General features: G+C 50.0%; 1 protein-coding gene across 1 annotated transcript; it reads right to left on the reverse strand.

The window, feature by feature from the left end:
* Positions 1–6,566: 6,566 nt before the first annotated feature.
* LOC138812828 (galactoside alpha-(1,2)-fucosyltransferase 2-like) lies at positions 6,567–13,454 on the reverse strand. Its single transcript, XM_070001033.1, has 2 exons — positions 13,300–13,454; positions 6,567–8,974 (listed from the first exon to the last, which is right to left on the reverse strand). The coding sequence occupies exon 2, from the start codon at positions 8,970–8,972 to the stop codon at positions 7,920–7,922; it is 1,053 nt and encodes a 350-aa protein (XP_069857134.1). The 5' UTR covers positions 8,973–8,974; positions 13,300–13,454; the 3' UTR covers positions 6,567–7,919.
* Between the last annotated feature and the right edge of the window lie 4,632 nt (positions 13,455–18,086).

Genomic DNA, 18,086 nt, shown 5'->3' on the forward strand with positions numbered 1-18,086 from the left:
ACAACTGATGAATCAGAGAAGAGCCACTGAGTGATGGTGGGCTACAGAACTCAGGCTGTAGTTCTCAATTAGTTCAGCCTCCTGCCGGGGAGGGGACCACCTCCCCAGCCAGGATTCTGTAGAACAGGGAGGATGAAGGGTGAGTCTTTTCTGCACAGCTAGGATCTTTGAAACCCATCTTGTATTTTCTGTAGGTTTTTGTTTTTGTGTGTGTCAGACCTAAGGCTTGAACTCTGGACCTGAAGACTATTTCTGAGCTTTTACTTGTTCAAGGCTAAATTTTATCACTTGACCCACAATTCTACTTCTGGAATTTTGGTGGCTAATTGGAGAGGAGAGTCTCATAGATTTTCCTTCACTGGACTGGCTTTGAACTACCTCAGATCTTACCTGTTGAGGTTCAGTCTGACTGATAACTGGGCAGTGCATATGAAGACACATGGCTTATTATTATTATTATTCCTCCCACTCTCTCTCTCTCTCTCTCTCTCTCTCTCTCTCTCTCTCTCTCTCTCTCTCTCTCTCTCGTTGGTCATAGGGCTTGAACTCTGGGCCTGGGTGCTGTCCCTGAGCTCTTCAGCTCAAGGCTAGGCGCTTTATCACTTGAGCCCCAGTGCCACTTAAGGCATTTTCTGCTTATGTGGTGCTGAGGAATCAATCCAGGGCCTCATGCATGCAGGCAAGCAGTCTACCACTGAGCCACCTTCCCAGCCCTCATTCTCTCTCTCTCTTTTTAAGTCTGTTGTGATGCTTGAACTCCAGATCTGGGCGCTGTCCCTCAGCTCTTCAGCTCAAGGCTAGCACCCTACCACTTGAGCTACAGCACCACTTCCAGCTTTTCTACTTATGTGGTGCTGAGGAATCGAATCCAGGGCCTCACCCATGCAAGGCAAGCTGAGCCACCTTCCCAGCCCCTTTTTTTCACTTTCTTACAGAGTTGGGTCCCCACCTCTGTCATGCACGGCTCTTCAGTGTTCACACAGATGTATGCTTCTTTTTGCCACTTCTATGGGTGTGTGCATGGTGCCACTGCATATCCACACAGTGTGAGCATACACATGTCTCTGGGAAGCTGTGTATTCACAAAGCTTTTAGAGAAGTAGCTAACTAGGTAACTTCCACCAATCGTTCATAGTCTCCCATGGGAGAAATCAAAGTTCCCAGTAGTGCTTGTGCAACTGTGGATGCTGGGCTGTGTAGCACAGCTGTCGAAAACAAAACAGGGGAAAGCAAGGATAACCTGGGCTGTGGGCAACACTCGGGCTTTTTCTTTCTTTGTAAAGAGGTTGATTTGGTCACATTGTCCAAAATATAAGCAATGTACTTACTGCTTATGAGATGGTAGCTTTTCTGTGCAACACCTTAATAATTACAATACTATTTTTTAGAGGCTGTTTGGTACCTCTTTTGGGACTGTATCATGGCTCGAGTGGAAGAGTACAAGCTGTGACTGAAAAACCAAGAAAAAGCAAAATTCTGAGGTCAAACCCCAATAGTAGTACAGACTGAGTGGGGTGGAGAGGCAGGAGAAAAGAAAGGGTTTGTGTGATGGGGAAAACAACAATACAGGCTATTATTCTAGTTAAAAGACAATACATGCATGTGTGTCATCATGGTGAAACCCTTTGGGGCTGGGAAGGTGGCTCAGCTGTAGAGAGCTTGCTTCACACACATGAGGCCCTGGGTTCAATTCCTCAGCATCACATAAACAGCAAAAGCAGGAAGTGGCGCTATGGCTCAAGTGCTAGAGCACTAGCCTTGAGCTGAAGAGCTCAGGGACAGTGCCCAGAGTTCAAGCCCCATGAGGACCAAAAAGAAAAAAAGAAAACCCTTGACACAAATAATATACACTGAAAAAATCATAAAACAGGTGACTTGAGAGTAAATGTGTGTCAGGTTCTCACCAGACAGTGAAGGCTGAGCAGCTTGAAGAACTTTATTCAGGAGAATCAACTGCCAAGGGGAAAGATTGCAGAGGCTCTGCTTTCCAGTGTCTTGAGTCTAGGGGATTTTATGCCTTGGGCTGGACTCTGATTGGCTGGTGCTATGCAAATGAAGTATAACGCAACTGACCAATCAGAGAGGATTTTCTGATCACTGTGGGTCTGTAGGCCTAAAGTTTGCAATTACATTTGCCTTTCCCACTTTCCCTGCACCTCCAAAATGAAAATTATGCAGAACTTGCAAATGTAGTCTCTGCCATTGGGAGTTTTGAAACAAACTTGCACTTTTTCAAGTCTTGTCTCCAATATAGACAAGCCAGCTTTGTCTTCTCCTATAAGATGTTTTCCAAAGGTACTAACTCATCTACCAAACTATTTAACTGAATGTACCCTTTCACTACTAGGAGTATGAAACTACAACAGTGAAATTGAGATTGAGTCCTTGTATGTGTCTATTTTGTTTTGTTTTATTTAGACAGTATCAGGGTTTGAACTCAAGGTTTTGCACTTGCTCTGCTTGTTTGGTTCATGGCTGATGCTCTTTTGAATCATATATCCAGGCTGTCTCTTTGCTGGTTATTTATTAACTTTTGTTTGCCAGTCCTGGGATTTGAACTCATGGCCTAAGCACTGTACCTGAGATTCTGTTGCTCAAGGCTAAGGCTCTACCACTTGAGCCATGTTGGGAGCCAACAGTAAAGTTTAAAGGCCATCTTGACCCTGGTGCTCAACATGGGGCACAAGGAACAAGGAACTGGCTTACTTAAAAAACACCAGGTGCCTGGGATTGTTTTGCTATGTCTGCAGAGTTTGTTTTACTTTCTACCAGTTGACCTTGTCTTGTTTTTACTGCACTCTGTTTTTACTGAGATTTTCCTTGTTTTTCTGGACTATTGTAACCTTATGTTACCTCTTGACTTCTATCAGTATATATTAGGGAAAGTTAAAAATAAACGGTGCTGCAGTCTTGAGCTGCAGACCTCCGGACCCCATCCTTTGTCTTATGCCTTTATTTTTCTGCATCTTTGCCCCCTAATTCAGGATTTCCTTTCGTTGCCGGCAGGCTCTGGCAGAACCACAGCACCATGTCTGGCTTTTTCTGTGTCTGTGGTACTGAGAAATTGAACCCAGGACTTCATGCATGCTAGGCAAGCACTCTACCACTAAGCCACATTTCCAGACCATTGCTTTTTTTTTTTTTTGGTCCTGTCGTGGGGCCTGAAGTCTGGGCCTGGGTGCTGTCCCTCAGCTCTTCAGCTCAAGGCTAGCACTCTACCATTTGAGTCACAGCGCCACCTCTGGCTTTTTTCTTTTTGCTTATGTGGTGCTTGTAAGGTCTGCTCCTGGATGGAAAGCAGACTCCACCCTCCTTGCAGCAAAGTCTCCACCCAGTACCTGAGTTACCTAGGCAACTGGGACACCTGGAAGAGGTCACATCTGCATCCACTAAGGTCACATCTGAATTTGATGTGGCCACACTTTTCTCCGCCCATACCCTAGATAAGGCCTAGCCCAGGCCCAGACGCCCTCTCTCTGCTCTCTCTCTGCTCTTTTCTAGCTCTTTCCTCTCTTTCCCAGGCCTTTCCCCACCACGTGGAGGACCAAGATTGCCTGGTGCCAGCTGGAACGATGAATAAACTTACTCCTTACCTGAATACCACATGCGTGGTGCTGTTCTTACTCGGCTACCTCTTTTTTTTTTTTTCTTTATTTTTTATTTTTATTTTTATTTTTTTTTATTGTAGAGATACTATACAGAGGGTTACAGTTACATGAGTGAGGTAATGAGTACACTTCCACTTGGCTACCTCTTTTTTAAAAACCTAACATAAATGGTGCCGTGACTCGGATAAAGGGCTTAAAGTCAGGATAGGTGGGATTCCTCTCTGTTTTTTTCCTCTTTTTTCTTTTTCTGTTTGTTTTTCCCTTTTTGCTCTGAGGAATACCCACATTTCTGATGGCCTTTTGCGAACTCATCTGTCTGCTGCAGACACAACGCTTTGATACCATTGCTGGCCTTCACATCCATGTCCACACCACTTCTCTACTCTGGTGAGTGAAACTACTCTCTATGGTTCTCTGTTGCTCAGTCTCTGTCCAGATGTGGCACCACGCCAGAGAGCTCCTACGGCCTTTAGCTGAAAGGCCGGTCACCTCTGAAGCCAAGGATGCTTGGCTTTGGGGGCTTGGCCATTTCTCTCTAGAGGGCTCTGGGGGAAGTCAGGATGCCGCTTCTGCCTGGTCAGCTCTCCTTCACTCACCAGACTGACTCTCCTACTCATTTAATGGGGTGCTGCGAATCACCCCTGAGCCGTGAAACCCCTTTGAAATGCCTCCTGCGCTCCCTGGGAAGCTAGAGAGCCTAATTTTATGCCTCTCAGATGTAGACAGTTTTTGCCACTACAATGGTAAATGGTCAGAAGTCTGTTTACTTTCAGATTCTCTTTGCTCTCTCTCTGCCAGTCATGTCCAACTTTCCCTATCTCTCCCTTTCTCTTTTCTACATTTCGGCTTGTGCCCTGAAGAGTGCGACGCAGGCTGGGTCCCGCAGACCCCCCCTCTAGGTTCCCTCGCAAAGGCTAGCCGATGTAGGCTTGATCTATTTGTTCAGGGTTTCTTTGCATTTTTTCAGAAATTCACCATCTTGAATTCGCCATCTTGGCCACATGGTAGGTTAAGGGTTTGGTCCCATCTGACCCTTAACCTTCCACCAAGCTTACTACTCCATCTATTCTAAAGTGCCTTGCTAACAAGTTGCTCTTTTCACAGGCCCTGGTAACTGAGGCCCAACCATGTGATGTGCTTTGTTAGCAAAGATGTCTAAACATTGTTGTCAAAATTTTAGGTTTTGAGTTTTGCCTTTTTTGTTTTGTGTTGTGTATTCTACTGACTACATGGTTCTAAAATACTGGGCATATCTGTGCTAAAATTCTCATCACATCTAATGAGTTTTGTCATTTCAGAATATTTGTTGGCAATTCTTGATAAGGACCTGGTAAGCTCTACTTATTCTACTTGATCTCCTTGTTGCTTTAATTGGAAATTATAAAGGGTGGCAAAGATTTCAGTTCAAAGCCAACCCAGGCTGAAAAATCCCTAAGACTCCATCTCGCTACTAACCTGCAAAGAGCCAGGCTGGAAGCATGGCTCAAGATTCTCATCTCCAACCAGCCAAACTCTGCAAGTGGTACTATAACTCAAAGAGGTTCAGTGCTGGCCTTGAGCAGAAGTGCTCAGGGACAATGCCCAGGCCTTGAGTTCAATCCTCCTTGAATACCAACTGGGACAAGCCAACCCAGCAACGAGCACCTAGACTCAGCCAGTCTGGGGAAGAAGGGAACATGGAGAGGAGTAAGAGGAGATGATGTCACATCAGCTACTTTGTGCCTGCCCTTTCAAAATTAACCAGAGCCGGGAGGTCAGTAGAAGTAAGAAGCCTGCCCATCCAATGTCTATACCTGTCTACCTATTAACTGAACAGGAATTTACATTCTTACCTTTGTCATCTGACTTCTCTACCTAGTCGCCAGATGTCAGAAGTAGCTAGGGACATTTCTACCAACATTTTCAGCCCCAAGTCCTTCCTCTTGCCATTTATTTGCTCTCTAGTATTTTTTTCCAGCCCCTCAATGCTCATGAGAATTCTCCAGACTTCATCTAAGAAATCACGCCACCAGGGGCTGGGAAGGTGGCTCAGTGGTAGAGCGTTTGCCTTGCATGTGTGAGGCCTTGGGTTCCATTCCTCAGCACCACATAAGCAAAAAGAAAAAAGCCAGAAGTGGCACTATGGCTCAAGTGGTAGAAATTACGCCACCAAGGGACAGCTGCTGCCCACTGCCTTCTCTGGGAGGGGACCAAATAACAGCCTTTTAACCCTATTGTTGATGCCCCTTGTCAGCAGGAAATAGCCAGAAAGAATCCGCGCCCTATTTCATGATTATTAAAAGGCTGGAATGTAAAGTCTGCTCCTGGATGGTGAGCAGACTCCACCCTCCTCACAGCAAAGTCTCCACCCAGTACCTGTGTTACCTAGGCAACTGTGGCACCTGGAAGAGGTCACATCTGAATTTGATGTGGCCACACCTTTCTCCGCCCATACCCTAGATAAGGCCTAGCCCAGGCCCAGACGCTCTCTCTCTCTGCTCTTTTCTAGCTCTTTTCTCTCTTTCCCAGCTCTCTCTCTTTCCCAGCTCTCCCAGCTCTCTTTCCCAGGCCTTTCCTCACCACGTGGAGGACCAAGATGGCCTGGTGCCAGCCAGAACGATGAATAAACCTACTCCTTACCTGAATACATGGTGCTGTTCTTACTCAGCTACCTCTTTTTAAAAACCTAACAGTGCTGAGGAATCAAACCCAGGGCCTCAGGCACACAAGGCAAGCGCTCTACCACTGAGCCAACTTCCCAACCCCAGACCATTGCTTCCTAAGGATGAAATCCAGTGAACTTTTCTACCTGGGCTGGATTTCAGCTGTGATCCTTGGTGTCTCATCCTGCTGAGCAGCCTGGATTATGGGTGAGAGCCACATTGTTTGAAGAAGAGCATTGTATGATGCAGAGTGACAAAGGGATGAGGTTGATGGAGTATATGTACACATGCCCAGTAATGCCACAATGAAATCACCTTTGCACATGTCAGGTATACTTTTCTTTCTTGTTTTTTCTTTGTGTACAGGTGCGGGAGTTAGGGAACTTTCCTTTAACTCTTTTGCTCAAGGCTGACATCCTCTACTACCTTCACTTCTGGTTCTTCGTTTGGTTAATTAGAGGTAAGAATCCCAAGGACTAGCCAGGCGCAGGTGGCTCATGCCTGACATCCTAGCTATTCAGGAGGCTGAGATTTGAGGATCAAAAGTCAAAGTCAGCCTGGCAGGAAGGTCCGCAAGACTCTTATCTCCAATAAACCACCAGAAAACGGAAAGTGGGGCTGTGACTCAAGTGGTAGAGCACTCACCTTGAGCTGAAGAGCTGAGGGACAGCGCCCAGGCCCAGAGTTCAAGCCCCATGACTGACCAAAAAGAAGGAAAAAAAAAAAGAACCCCAAGGACTTTCTTTCCCCTGCTGGCTTTGAATCATAGAATCATAATCCTCAAATCTCAGCCTCCTGAGCAACTAGAGTTACCTGCATGAGCACCAGAGCCTGGCTTCTAATAACAATTTTTTTTTCCCCCAAGTATAAAAGTAAGGGAGGACAAGGTAAAAAAATAATGAGATCTGGGCTGGGCCAATACCAAACCATGTGCACACAGGTCAAAGTACTAATGGTGATGATTTGGTCCTGCGTGGGAGGAATGGAAATCCTGTAGTTGAGGGCACTGGGCCTCTTGGACGCTGAGAACTTGTGCAGCCACCATGCTTTGCCATCCTTGTTAGGTATAGGTCTCGCAGAGTGTGTGCCAGAGGAGCTAGGTGACAGAGCACACAGTTCTGCCTGTCTTGCTCTAGGCCCGTGCATTCCTCAACAGTCATGAGGCAGGCGTCCATTACTGAGAGGCTGTGGCTCAATCAAGCCAGGTGTGACCTGAAGGAAATCGGGAAACTGCTAGAGGGATCAAGGTGTGCTCTTAGACTTATTCACGCTCAGGAAAGGTGGTATAAGCTGGGCATCACACACTTGTAATCTGAGAACACAGGTAGCTGAAGGAAGAAAGTAATTGAGGATAAAGGAAGCCTGGGCAGAAAGAGAGAAAGAAAGAAAGAAAGGAAGCAAGGAAGAGAAAAGAAAAGAAAAGATAGCATAGCACCGAATATGAACATGGTGACACTGGAGTTTTGAGTTCATGGCCTTGAGTACCGGACTCGATTGGTATGGTACTGCTGAGCCATGCTCCCAACCCTGTTCTTTGCTGGCTATTTTCTGGCTTCTTGCCTGGGCTGCAGTCAGCCTACATCAGCCTTTGTGTCCATGCTGGGGTCACAGGCATTGGCCAATGCCCTCCTCAGGCCTGGGAATCCAAGGGCTGCCAGGGACAGGGTGCCTAGTGCTTGAGTAGCGGGGACAGGTCTGCCGGGATCCCCTCCCACTCAGGCAGGAAGGCTGCCTCTGGCTTAAAGACCTTGAGGAAAGGGGAGTCGGGGAGCGTGTAATTGGCCAGGTAAATGGTGTCTCCACCAGCCAGGTAGGCAGCCCAGATGCCGAAGGTCCCGATGGTCATGATGGTGTGGTTGCACTGCATGAGCAGGGCAAAGTCCTTGCCCGGTGAGCCTTCCATGCCATTGCCAGCAAACACCACGTCCCCAAGAGAGGCGTTGATGTTGTCCTTGCACCAGGCCATGCCGTTGCTGGTGACCACAAACACTGGAGATTCGAACCGGGCTCGAAACCGATCCATGGCCTGCTGCAGGTAGCCCCTATCGGCCACCACCCCCTTCCACACTCTGGGCATGACGTGCACATAGTCTCCCCGGCGCACGTGCACCCCTACAAAGGTGCGGGGCTGACTCCCATTCACGCGCAGGCCCCGCAGGAAAGCCTGGGCCTCCTCACGCACGTGCTCATGCAAGCTGAACTCTTGCAGGATCTCGGGGCGCAGGTGGTGGTAGAAAGTCCAGGAGCAGGGGTAACCCGTGAAGCGCACGTAGAGACCGGTGATGTTCCGGTGACGCTCCTCCATCCAGTCGTTGAGGTGGTAGTTGTGCCAGGGGACCCTGCGCTCCGTGACGCTGTGCAATACTGGGAGGCTGATCCTAAAGATGGGGGCCAGCATGCTGTGCATTGGAGCAGGGATGAAGGCCTGGTGTCCGTTCATCTTGGCCAAGGCGTAGAGTGTGGCGTACTCACCCATCTGGTTCCCCAGGCGGCCGATGGAGTTAATGGTCCACATGCCCAGCTGAGCACGGCTGGTGGGCTTCCTCCACCCTTCCCGGGTCTCCATGACTGGATGAGACACCCATATCTGCTCATCCTGCCCATTACTGGTTTGGAGCCTCACTAGGCGCAGCTGGATGTGGAAGAGGGTGGAGGCAATGAAGATGAAGAGGATGGCGTGTGCCAGGGGGTAGGAGAAAATCCCCTGTGTGGTGCTGCCCATGGCTGTGGGGGAGAGGAGAGCACATATTAGGTCTTGAGCAGTGGTCAGCCATGTGGAATGCATGAGTGCCCGTGCAGCGATCAATGGTGGTGAAAATAGAGACCAAATCAAGGGGCCAGGTGCTGCTGGCTCAGGCCTGTAATCCTAGCTACTGGAAGTTCAAAGCCAGCCTGAGCAGGAAAGTCCAGGAGCCTTTTTTTTTTTTGCCGGTCATGGGGCTTGAACTCTGGGTCTGGACGCTGTCCCTCAGCTCTTCAGCTCAAGGCGAGCTCTCTACCACTGGAGCCACAGCGCCACTTCTGGTTTTCTAGTGGTTTGTTGGAAATAAGAGTCTCACAGACTTTCCTGCCCAAGCTGGCTTTGAACTAAGATTCTCAGATCTCAGCCTCCTGAGTAGCTAGGATTACAGGCGTGAACCATCAGCGCCCGGCTTCCGTCAGACTCTTATCTCCAATAAACCACCAGAAAACCAAACGTGATGCTGTGGCTCAAGTGGTAGAGTGTCAGCCTTGAACCAAAGAGCTTAGGGACAGGCCCTGAGTTCAAGCCCCACAGCTGACAAAAAAGAAGAAAAGAAAAAGAAAAGGACAAAGGGGCTGAGGAGAGTCGGCTGTCGGGGTGTGGAGCACATGGCCAGCCAAGATGGCTCTGGGAGAGGGTAGAGTGGGCAGGCCCCAATTGATCTTCTGATCAGTACCTAACCAGCCCGTGAAGGCTCAGGTGAATGATAGGGTGTGACCTTGACAGTGATTGGTTCCTCTTCCTCCCTTACCATACCACCCACCCTCTTTGTCTTTAAAAAAGGGGCTGCTCTCTGTTAATAAACGAGTTTTTCTACCTGCTGGATTTGGCTCCCCGCTGTGTCTGATTGTCTCCTGGGCTGAGGGAGGCTAGGGAACGGGCGAGCGCCGCACTTACCTTTCCTCGGACCCCGTCCGTCTTTTGTGGGACGGAGGAAGACCCAACAGTCGGGGTCTTCAGGATCCCTTGAGCCATCCTCCCCAGAGTGATCACTGGCTCTGGCTCTCAGCATCTCACCTTTTTTTTGGGTCCAGTCATGGGGCCTGAACTCTGGGCCTGGGCGCTGTCCCTCAGCTCTTCAGCTCAAGGCTAGTGCTCTACCACTTGAGCCACAGCACCACTTCTGGCTTTTTTCTTTTTGCTTATGTGGTGCTGAGGAATCAAACCCAGGGCCTCAGGCATGCAAGGCAAGTGCTCTACCACTGAGCCACCTTCCCAGCTGCGTCTCACCTTTTGTTCCCCAGTTCCCCCCAGTCCAGTGTGTGGATGGCTGTGTGGATGAGATCTTAACATGCAGGGCTCCCGCAGTGGGAAGAGCCTAGGCTGGACTGATGGTAGGTGCCCCTGATATGGATGCCGTATTCTGTTTGCTTCCCTCTGCTTCTCTCTCACTCCAAGTGGCTATAAGCTAATGGCTCCTGATCTCCTGCTCCTCCTCTTTCTGGTTTTCTTTGTTTCTTTCTTAGGTCCCATACCTGGACTCCTACTTGGTAGCTGCTGCGTTTGCTCATTGGTCAGCGTTCTACCAACTGAGCCATGCCTCCAACACTTTTCATTCCTTTTTGCTGAACAATTTGTTGTTGTTGGTGGTGCCAGTCCTGGGGCTTAAACTAGAGGCCAGGGTGCTGTCCCTGAGCTACCACTCTACCACTTACTTGAGCCTCAGCACCACTTGTGGCTTTTTCATGAAAAATGGGCATAAGAGTCAGATGCACTTTCTACCCAGGCTGTCTTTGAATGATGATCTTCAGATCTCAGCCTCCTGAGTAGCTAGGAATCAAGGTTGGAGCCATCAAGCCTGGCCCAGCTTATTTGTTGAGTTGAGGAGCTTGGCCATCTTTGTGCCTGAGCTGGCCTTGAAGTCTCCCTCTTCTTGCCTCCATCTCTCAAGTAGCTGGGATTACAGGCAGGTGCTAATCTGGCAAATCTACTTGGCATTTTAGCTCCATCTTTGCATGTGGGTGGCATGATATCCATTTTACAGCAAAGAAAGGCAAGGCTTAGTAACTAAGACATGAGCTTGGGGAGGGGGAACTAAGGCTGTAGGAGGAGCTGGGAAGGTACAGGGGTGAGTGGAGATGGAATAGCAGCACCTGAGACATTTTGAGGACCCCCACCCCCAAATTCACAACCAGGCCTGAGCTGCTACTGGCAACAATGGACAAGGAGCCTAGCTTCTCATCCACTCTGTGATCAGTTCACCAGCTCTCCACCCTCAGTTCCCACTGCCACAACCAGCACATCAGGCCCTGCCATGGGGTAGGGGAGAGACGGGAGGTCAAGCCTGTTCCTTGGAGGGAGGTTCTTCCATGCTGGAAAGTACCTCAAACTCAGAGGGGCAATCGAACCTCCAGCTCTCTCAGGGAAGTGGGGTCTGTTTTCTCCCTGTCTTTGCATCTCAGCCACAGCCTCTTCTTCACCCCATGGTCTTCACTCCAGGCCTCTGACTGTCCCCTATGTCCACAAGCTGCTGGCCTGTCTGCCCCAGCTGGAGCCATCTTATGGGCCTTAAGACAGAGTTCCAGGGGCTGGGAAGGTGGCTCAGTGGTAGAGCGCTTGCCTTGCATGTCTGAGGCCCTGGGTTCGATTCCTCAGTACCACATAAGCAAAAAGAAAAAAGCCGGAAGTGGTGCTGTGGCTCAAGTGGTAGAGCACTAGCCTTGAGCTGAAGAGCTGAGGGACAGCGCCCAGGCCCAGAGTTTAGGCCCCATGACCAGACCCCCCCCCCCAAAAAAAAAGACAGAGTTCCATCCATGCCTGGAAAGAGGAGGCAAAGGTAAGGCAGACCTGTCTCAAAAAAGAAACACTTAGCTGGGCGCCGGTGGCTTAAGCTTGTAATCCTAGCTACTCAGGAGGCTGAGATCTAAGGATCACAGTTCACAGCCAGCCCAGACAGCAAAGTCCGTGAAACTCTTATCTCCAATGAACCACCAAGAAAGGCAGAAGTGGTGATGTGGCTCAAGAGTGGAGGATTGGGTGGGGGGCTGGAGGTGGGGGAGGAGGGGAAGGGATGGGAAGGGGAAACAAAGGAGGAGGCTACAATGCTTGATAAGAAATGTACTCATTATCTTGCCCATGTAATTGTAACCCCTCTGTACAGTATTTCACAATAAAAAAAAAAAAAAAAAGAAAAAAATGATGAGTGGTAGCTTTGAGTAAAAGGGCGAAGGGAAGCACCCAGGCCTTGAGTTCAGGCCCCATGACTGACAGGGTATAGGTACAGAATTCCAGCAAAAAAGGGTGAAAAAGTACAGCAGTGGAGCTCACTGAACATTGATGGAATTGCACTGTACAATTGGTAGGTGGAGACGGGAGGGAGGGACTAGGAGAGAATGAGGGAACAGAAGACACTGTACCAAAGGAAATGTACTCATTACCTGACTCATGTAATTGTAATCCCTCTGTATATCACCTCTATAATAACAATAAAGTAATAATAATTTAAAAAAAGATAGCCGGGCGCTGGTGGCTCATGCCTGTAATCCTAGCTACTCAGGAGGCTGAGATCTGAGGATCGCGGTTCAAGCCAGCCCAGGCAGGAGAGACCGTGAGACTCCTATCTCCAATAAACCACCAGAAAACCGGAAGTGGCGCTGTAGCTCAAGTGGTAGAGCGCTCTCGCCTTGAGCTGAAGAGCTGAGGGACAGCGCCCAGGCCCAGAGTTCAAGCCCCATAACCAACAACATCAACAAAAAAGGCTGAGTGGGAGGTGGGATTAAGGACCCCAGAGGGCCCAGGCCTTCCTCCCAAGGGCCCCTGGCAGGTAGTGGAATTGGGGTGACCTCTGGGGTGGGGGTCAGCTATTCCTGCCAGGTGGAAACAGGAAAATCCAGTTATTCATACTTCAGCCCAAGCTTTTATACACATTCATTCTAAGTGGTTCCTGGTGTCAGGAAAGAGGAAGAAAGAGAGGGAGAAAGGAAGGATGGGAGGGAAGGAGGAGGAGGGAACTGGTGGTCTGCAGGAGGGAGGAGGGGAGAGCCCATGGCTGGGTAGACAGGTGGGGTGGAGGGAGCCCCACAGGGCAGTGGGCTGGGCAGGTGGCCAGGTGCTGGAGGATGAGGAGCTGGGGGGCTGGGCTTGGGGTTCAGGAGACAACCCCCACCCCCCACCCAGCAGCCAGCTGAGGATGAGTTGTATTCTCACCAGCACACACAGCCCTGCTAGCACAAGATGTGTCTCCTTAATGCCTGGGCTCCCACCTGGTGGGTTCTTCCTCCTGCACATGCACGTCAGGATCGGGAAAAACACCCCCCCCACACACCCCCATCCACACACACATACACACACACAGCCCATCCCTCACCTGTTTGGGGACTGGAATCCAGGAGTGGATGACAAGGTGCTTCTGCTCTACCAGCTGCTCCACACTCCTTCCTGGGCAGCTATTCATTCTGGGCCAGAGAAACTTGCAGAACTTTTCCTGAATTTGTCTATGGCCACAAAACCCCACCCAGAGTGTACCTGGCTTGCCAGGAACTGATGTGGCTGAGCTGCAAACAGTCCTGCCCATGGGTATATTCTGACAGACATTCATACATGATCCGCCTCTGCCAACACCTCCCAATCTCAACCATTCTGGGCACTGGATGTCCTAGGCAAGAAAAGTCAAGGTGTTTTTACCTAAGTGGACACAGGCAGGAAAGCTAATGGGGATTTCACTCCAGGCAGCTGGGTCTTAGCAAATACCTAGCAAGTGTCTTATCTTCTCAGTTGACCTTCATTTATTTTGTTTTGTCAGTCGTGGGTCTTGAACTCTGGGTCTAGGCGCTGTCCCTCAGCTCTTCAGCCCAAGGCGAGCGCTCTACCACTTGAGCCACAGCGCCACTTCTGGTTCTCTGGTTGTGTATTGGCAATAAGAGTCTCATGAACTTTCCTGCCCAGTCTGGCTTTGAACCGAGGTCCTCAGATCTCAGCCTCCTGAGTAATTTGGAATACAGGCATGAGCCACCAATGCCTGGCTTTATTTATTAATATTATTTATTTTTTAATTTATTTTTGTCTATGGTGGGGCCTGGTACTGTACCTCAGCTCTTCAGCTCAAGGCTAGCACTCTACCACTTGAGCCACAGCTCAAGTGCTTATGTGGTACTGAGGAATCGAACCCCTCAAACATGCGAGGCAAGCACTCTACCACTGAGCCACCTTCCCAGCCCTCCTTTCTTTTAGAAGATAGTCCCAGGAGGTCACTGTGCATCCACAAGCAGAAATCATCGGGCCTAAACCAGAGCACTGCTGTGTCTGGACAAAATCAAGGGCAAGGTCAATAAGGAATATTCCTGGAGACTCAAAGTGTCCAGGGCATGGACACCGGGGAAGATGGAGTGCCAAGTCCAGAAGATGGGGCCATGTGCAGAGCAAGTGGAAAAAGGAATGAGAGGTTGTAGAACATGCGCTGAAGGGGAGAAGCCATGTGTGGCGGCTCTGTCTGTCATTCCAACTACCAGGGAGGCTGAGATGCTGAGGATCAGGGATCCAGGCCGGCCAGGGCAGGAAAGTCTGTGAGACCCTATCTCTAACACCTGACCTAGCAGTGAGGTGTTCGCACGGCTGGAGTGAAGGGAGATTTGATCTAGAGCCCGGAAATCTCATGAGCTCCACCTTCACCCCCACATTAAGAAGCTTGCTGTGCAGATCTGACCTCTTCTTCTGGATCAAGTTCAAGGGGGAAGAGGAGGTGTGTACACTCACAGGGCCATTTCCAGCTGGACTCAACTGGAACTGGCTGGGTGGGTTTGCTTCAGATCCAGGTGACAGATGACAGGTGTGAGATTCTTCCAGATGGAAAGCTCTTCCCCATCTCCCTGGGTCCCTTGGATTTCCCCAACACTTAAAAAGAAAAATCTGAATCAGAGGCTGAGCTGTGCCATTGGACCACACCTGTGTAAATCCGGAAGCTTCCAGTTCCCACCTTCTTAACTCTCCCCAATGTGCTTTTGTCATCCTTTGATTTCAGAGTCTGACTGGAACCCAGGCCTTGGCCAATGTCAAGATTCTTGAATCTGCTTTGGTTGGTGGTAGTGCTGGTGGGTGTGGGATCACAAGCCAGGGCCTCTTGCTTTCTAGATAAACGTTGTTATCACTCAAGCCATATTCCTGCCTTTTTGTGTTAACTCCACATGCAAAGCACATGCTCTACCACTGAGCTGCGCCTCAGCCCTCAAGCCACTGGGCAGCTACACCTCGAAATTCTCTGCTGTTCAATGGTTGCCATTTATTTTATTCATTTATTTTTGCCACTCAATTCCTGGAGCTTGAACTCAGGGCCTGGGCACTGTCCCTGAGCTGCTTTTGCTCAATGCTAGCACTCTACTACTTGAGCCACAGTGCCACTTCTGCCTTTTTCTGTGTATTTAATTAATTGTAGATAGGAGACTCATGGACTTTTCTGCTCTGGCAGGCTTCAAACTGCAATCCTCAGATCTCAACCTCCTGAGTAGCTATGATTTTGAGTATGAGTCACTGGCACCCAGCTAATTGGTGCATGTTAAACACTGTTTCCAGTCAGGTGTGGTGGTACACCCCTATAATCCCAGCTCTTGAGAGCTAGAGGTAGGATTACAAGCTTGAGCCAAAGCACTACTTCTGGATTTTTCTGCTTATGTGGTGCTCAGGAATCAAACCCAGGGCTTCATGCGTGCAAGGCAAGCACTCTACCACTGAGCCATCTTCCCAGCGCCTCCATGAGACTCTTATCTCTAATTAACCAGCAAAAAGCTGGAAGTGGAGCTGTGTATCAAGCCCTGAGTGAAAAAACTTGGGGACAGTGCCAAGATCCTGAGTTCAAGCCCCAGGATGGGCGAGCATCCGTGTGTGCACGCGCGCACACACACACACACACACACACACACACACACACACACACACACACACACACACACACAACCAATCCCTATAAGTAGGGGAAAGTCCATGCTGGACACAGGGACCACACGTATCTCTGGCCATACCTGACTTTTTCCTTCCTTCTGCTGAGGGGCAGGGCTGTCTTTAAGGACCTGGCTTTGGACCTGGGGCTCGGTGGAGAGCTGAGTAAATATTTGTGTGGTGAATGAGTGTCATTTACTCTGACTTCCCAGTGCGAGCAGTGCAGAGGATGCAGGGCAGTGCTGGGCACCTTTTGTGACCATACAGGGCTCCGCCTAGTTCCAGAGCCAGCGTGGCGCCTGCCACCGGCTGCTTCCCGGTGGGGCTTCTGCAAGGGGAACTGCAGGTAGCTGGCTGTGGGGATACGCCTTCCAGAATCTTCCTTGACCCTGTCCCTGGGGACCTCAAGCCCAGGGCAAGGAACTGGCCTTAGCCAAGGACTGGCCCTAGCTCTGCCTCATGGTGGGAGGGGCCCCAGGTCTCCCACCAGACCAGCTGGGATTCAGCTTGAGACCTATGTTCAAGGCCAATGTGAATCCACTACTGTCATTCCCAGGAGGCTGAGTTCTAAGGATCACAGTTCAAAGCCAGCCTAAGCTAGAGAGGCTATGAGACTTGAATCAGGGCAAAAGTAGAGTTATGCATTGAGTGAAAAAATGCTCATGGGGCTGGGAAGGTGGCTCAGTGGTAGAGCGCTTGCCTTGCATGCCTGAGGCCCTGGGTTCGATCCCTTAGCACCACATAAGAAAAAAAAAAAGGGCTGGGAAGGTGGCTCAGTGGTAGAGCGCTTGCCTTGCATGCATGAGGCCCTGGGTTCAATTCCTTAGCACCACATAAGCAAAAAGAAAAAGAAGCCAGAAGTGGCGCTGTGTCTCAAGTGGTAGAGCGCTAGCCTTGAGCTGAAGAGCTGAGGGACAGCACCCAGGCCCAGAGTTCAGGCCTCATGACTGGACCCCCCCCCCCAAAATAAAAGCCGGAAGTGGCACTGTGTCTCAAGTGGTAGAGTGCTGGCCTTGAGCTGAAGAGCTGAGGGACAGCACCCAGGCCCAGAGTTCAGGCCTCATGACCGGACCCCCCCCCAAATAAAAGCCGGAAGTGGCACTGTGTCTCAAGTGGTAGAGTGCTGGCCTTGAGCTGAAGAGCTGAGGGATAGCACCCAGGCCCAGAGTTCAAGCCCCAGGACCAGCACCCCCCAAAAAAAACAAAAATAAATGCTCATGGACGGCACCCAGGCCCTGAGTTCAAGCCCCAGGACCAGCACATGCACACGTACGTACACACACATACACACACACACACACACACACACACACACACACACGGCAATGGGGTGTTCATCATGGGGCTTGAACTCAGGTTTTGGTGCTGTCCTTGAGCTCTTTTGCTCAAGGCTACTGCTCTACCACTTTTGAGCCACAGGTCCACTTCCAGTTTTTGAGTGGTTAATTGGAGATTAAGAGTCTCCTGGAGACTGGGAATGTGGCTCAGTGGTAGAGTGCTTGCTTAGCATGCAGGAAGCCCTGGGTTCAATTCTTCAATACCACATACACAGAAAAAGCCAGAAGTGGTGCTGCGGCTCAAGTGGTAGAGTGCTAGCCCTGAGCCAAAAAAGCTCAGGGACAGTGCCCAGGCCCTGAGTTCAAGCCCCAGGACTAGCATAAAAAAAAAAAAAAAAGGAAAAAAGTCTCATGGACTTTCCTGCCCGGGCTAGCTTTGATCCTCAGCTCTCAGCCTCCTGAGTAGCTAGGATTACAGGTGTGTGTCACCAGCACCCAGCTTGGGGGTTTCTCTTACACAGCCTAGTGCAGGCTCAGGGACTCTGTAAGAGCATACCCACAGGCCCAGCGGGAGGAAGGGTAGCAGGGATTTAGTAGGGTGGTGGATGTGCAGCTCCCAGGGGCAGGCTGTAGATCACTGTAAGCATCCCTGGGTAACTCAATACCCCATCCCCCCTCCCCTCAGTTCCTGGACTGGGTTCCCTTGACCCACCAGGAAGCTATGTTCTGACAGCCTGGCTCAGCCTCCTAGGCAGAGAAAGTTGGAGAAGAGAGCTGGATGGGCCAGAGCAAGAGCATGCTGGGGGTTCATAGCCAGCCCAGGCCAAAAAATAATAAAAAAAAAAATCACTATCTCAAAGAATGAGCTGGATAGGGTGCTATAAGCTTGTAATCCCAGCTCTACAGCAGGCCCTGACTGCCCCTCTCCCCTCTGTGGTGTTGTAGCACA

This window comes from Dipodomys merriami, unplaced genomic scaffold (genome assembly GCF_024711535.1).
Source record: "Dipodomys merriami isolate MVZ:Mamm:240054 unplaced genomic scaffold, mDipMer1.0.p SCAF_57, whole genome shotgun sequence".
Classification (NCBI taxonomy): domain Eukaryota; kingdom Metazoa; phylum Chordata; class Mammalia; order Rodentia; family Heteromyidae; genus Dipodomys; species Dipodomys merriami.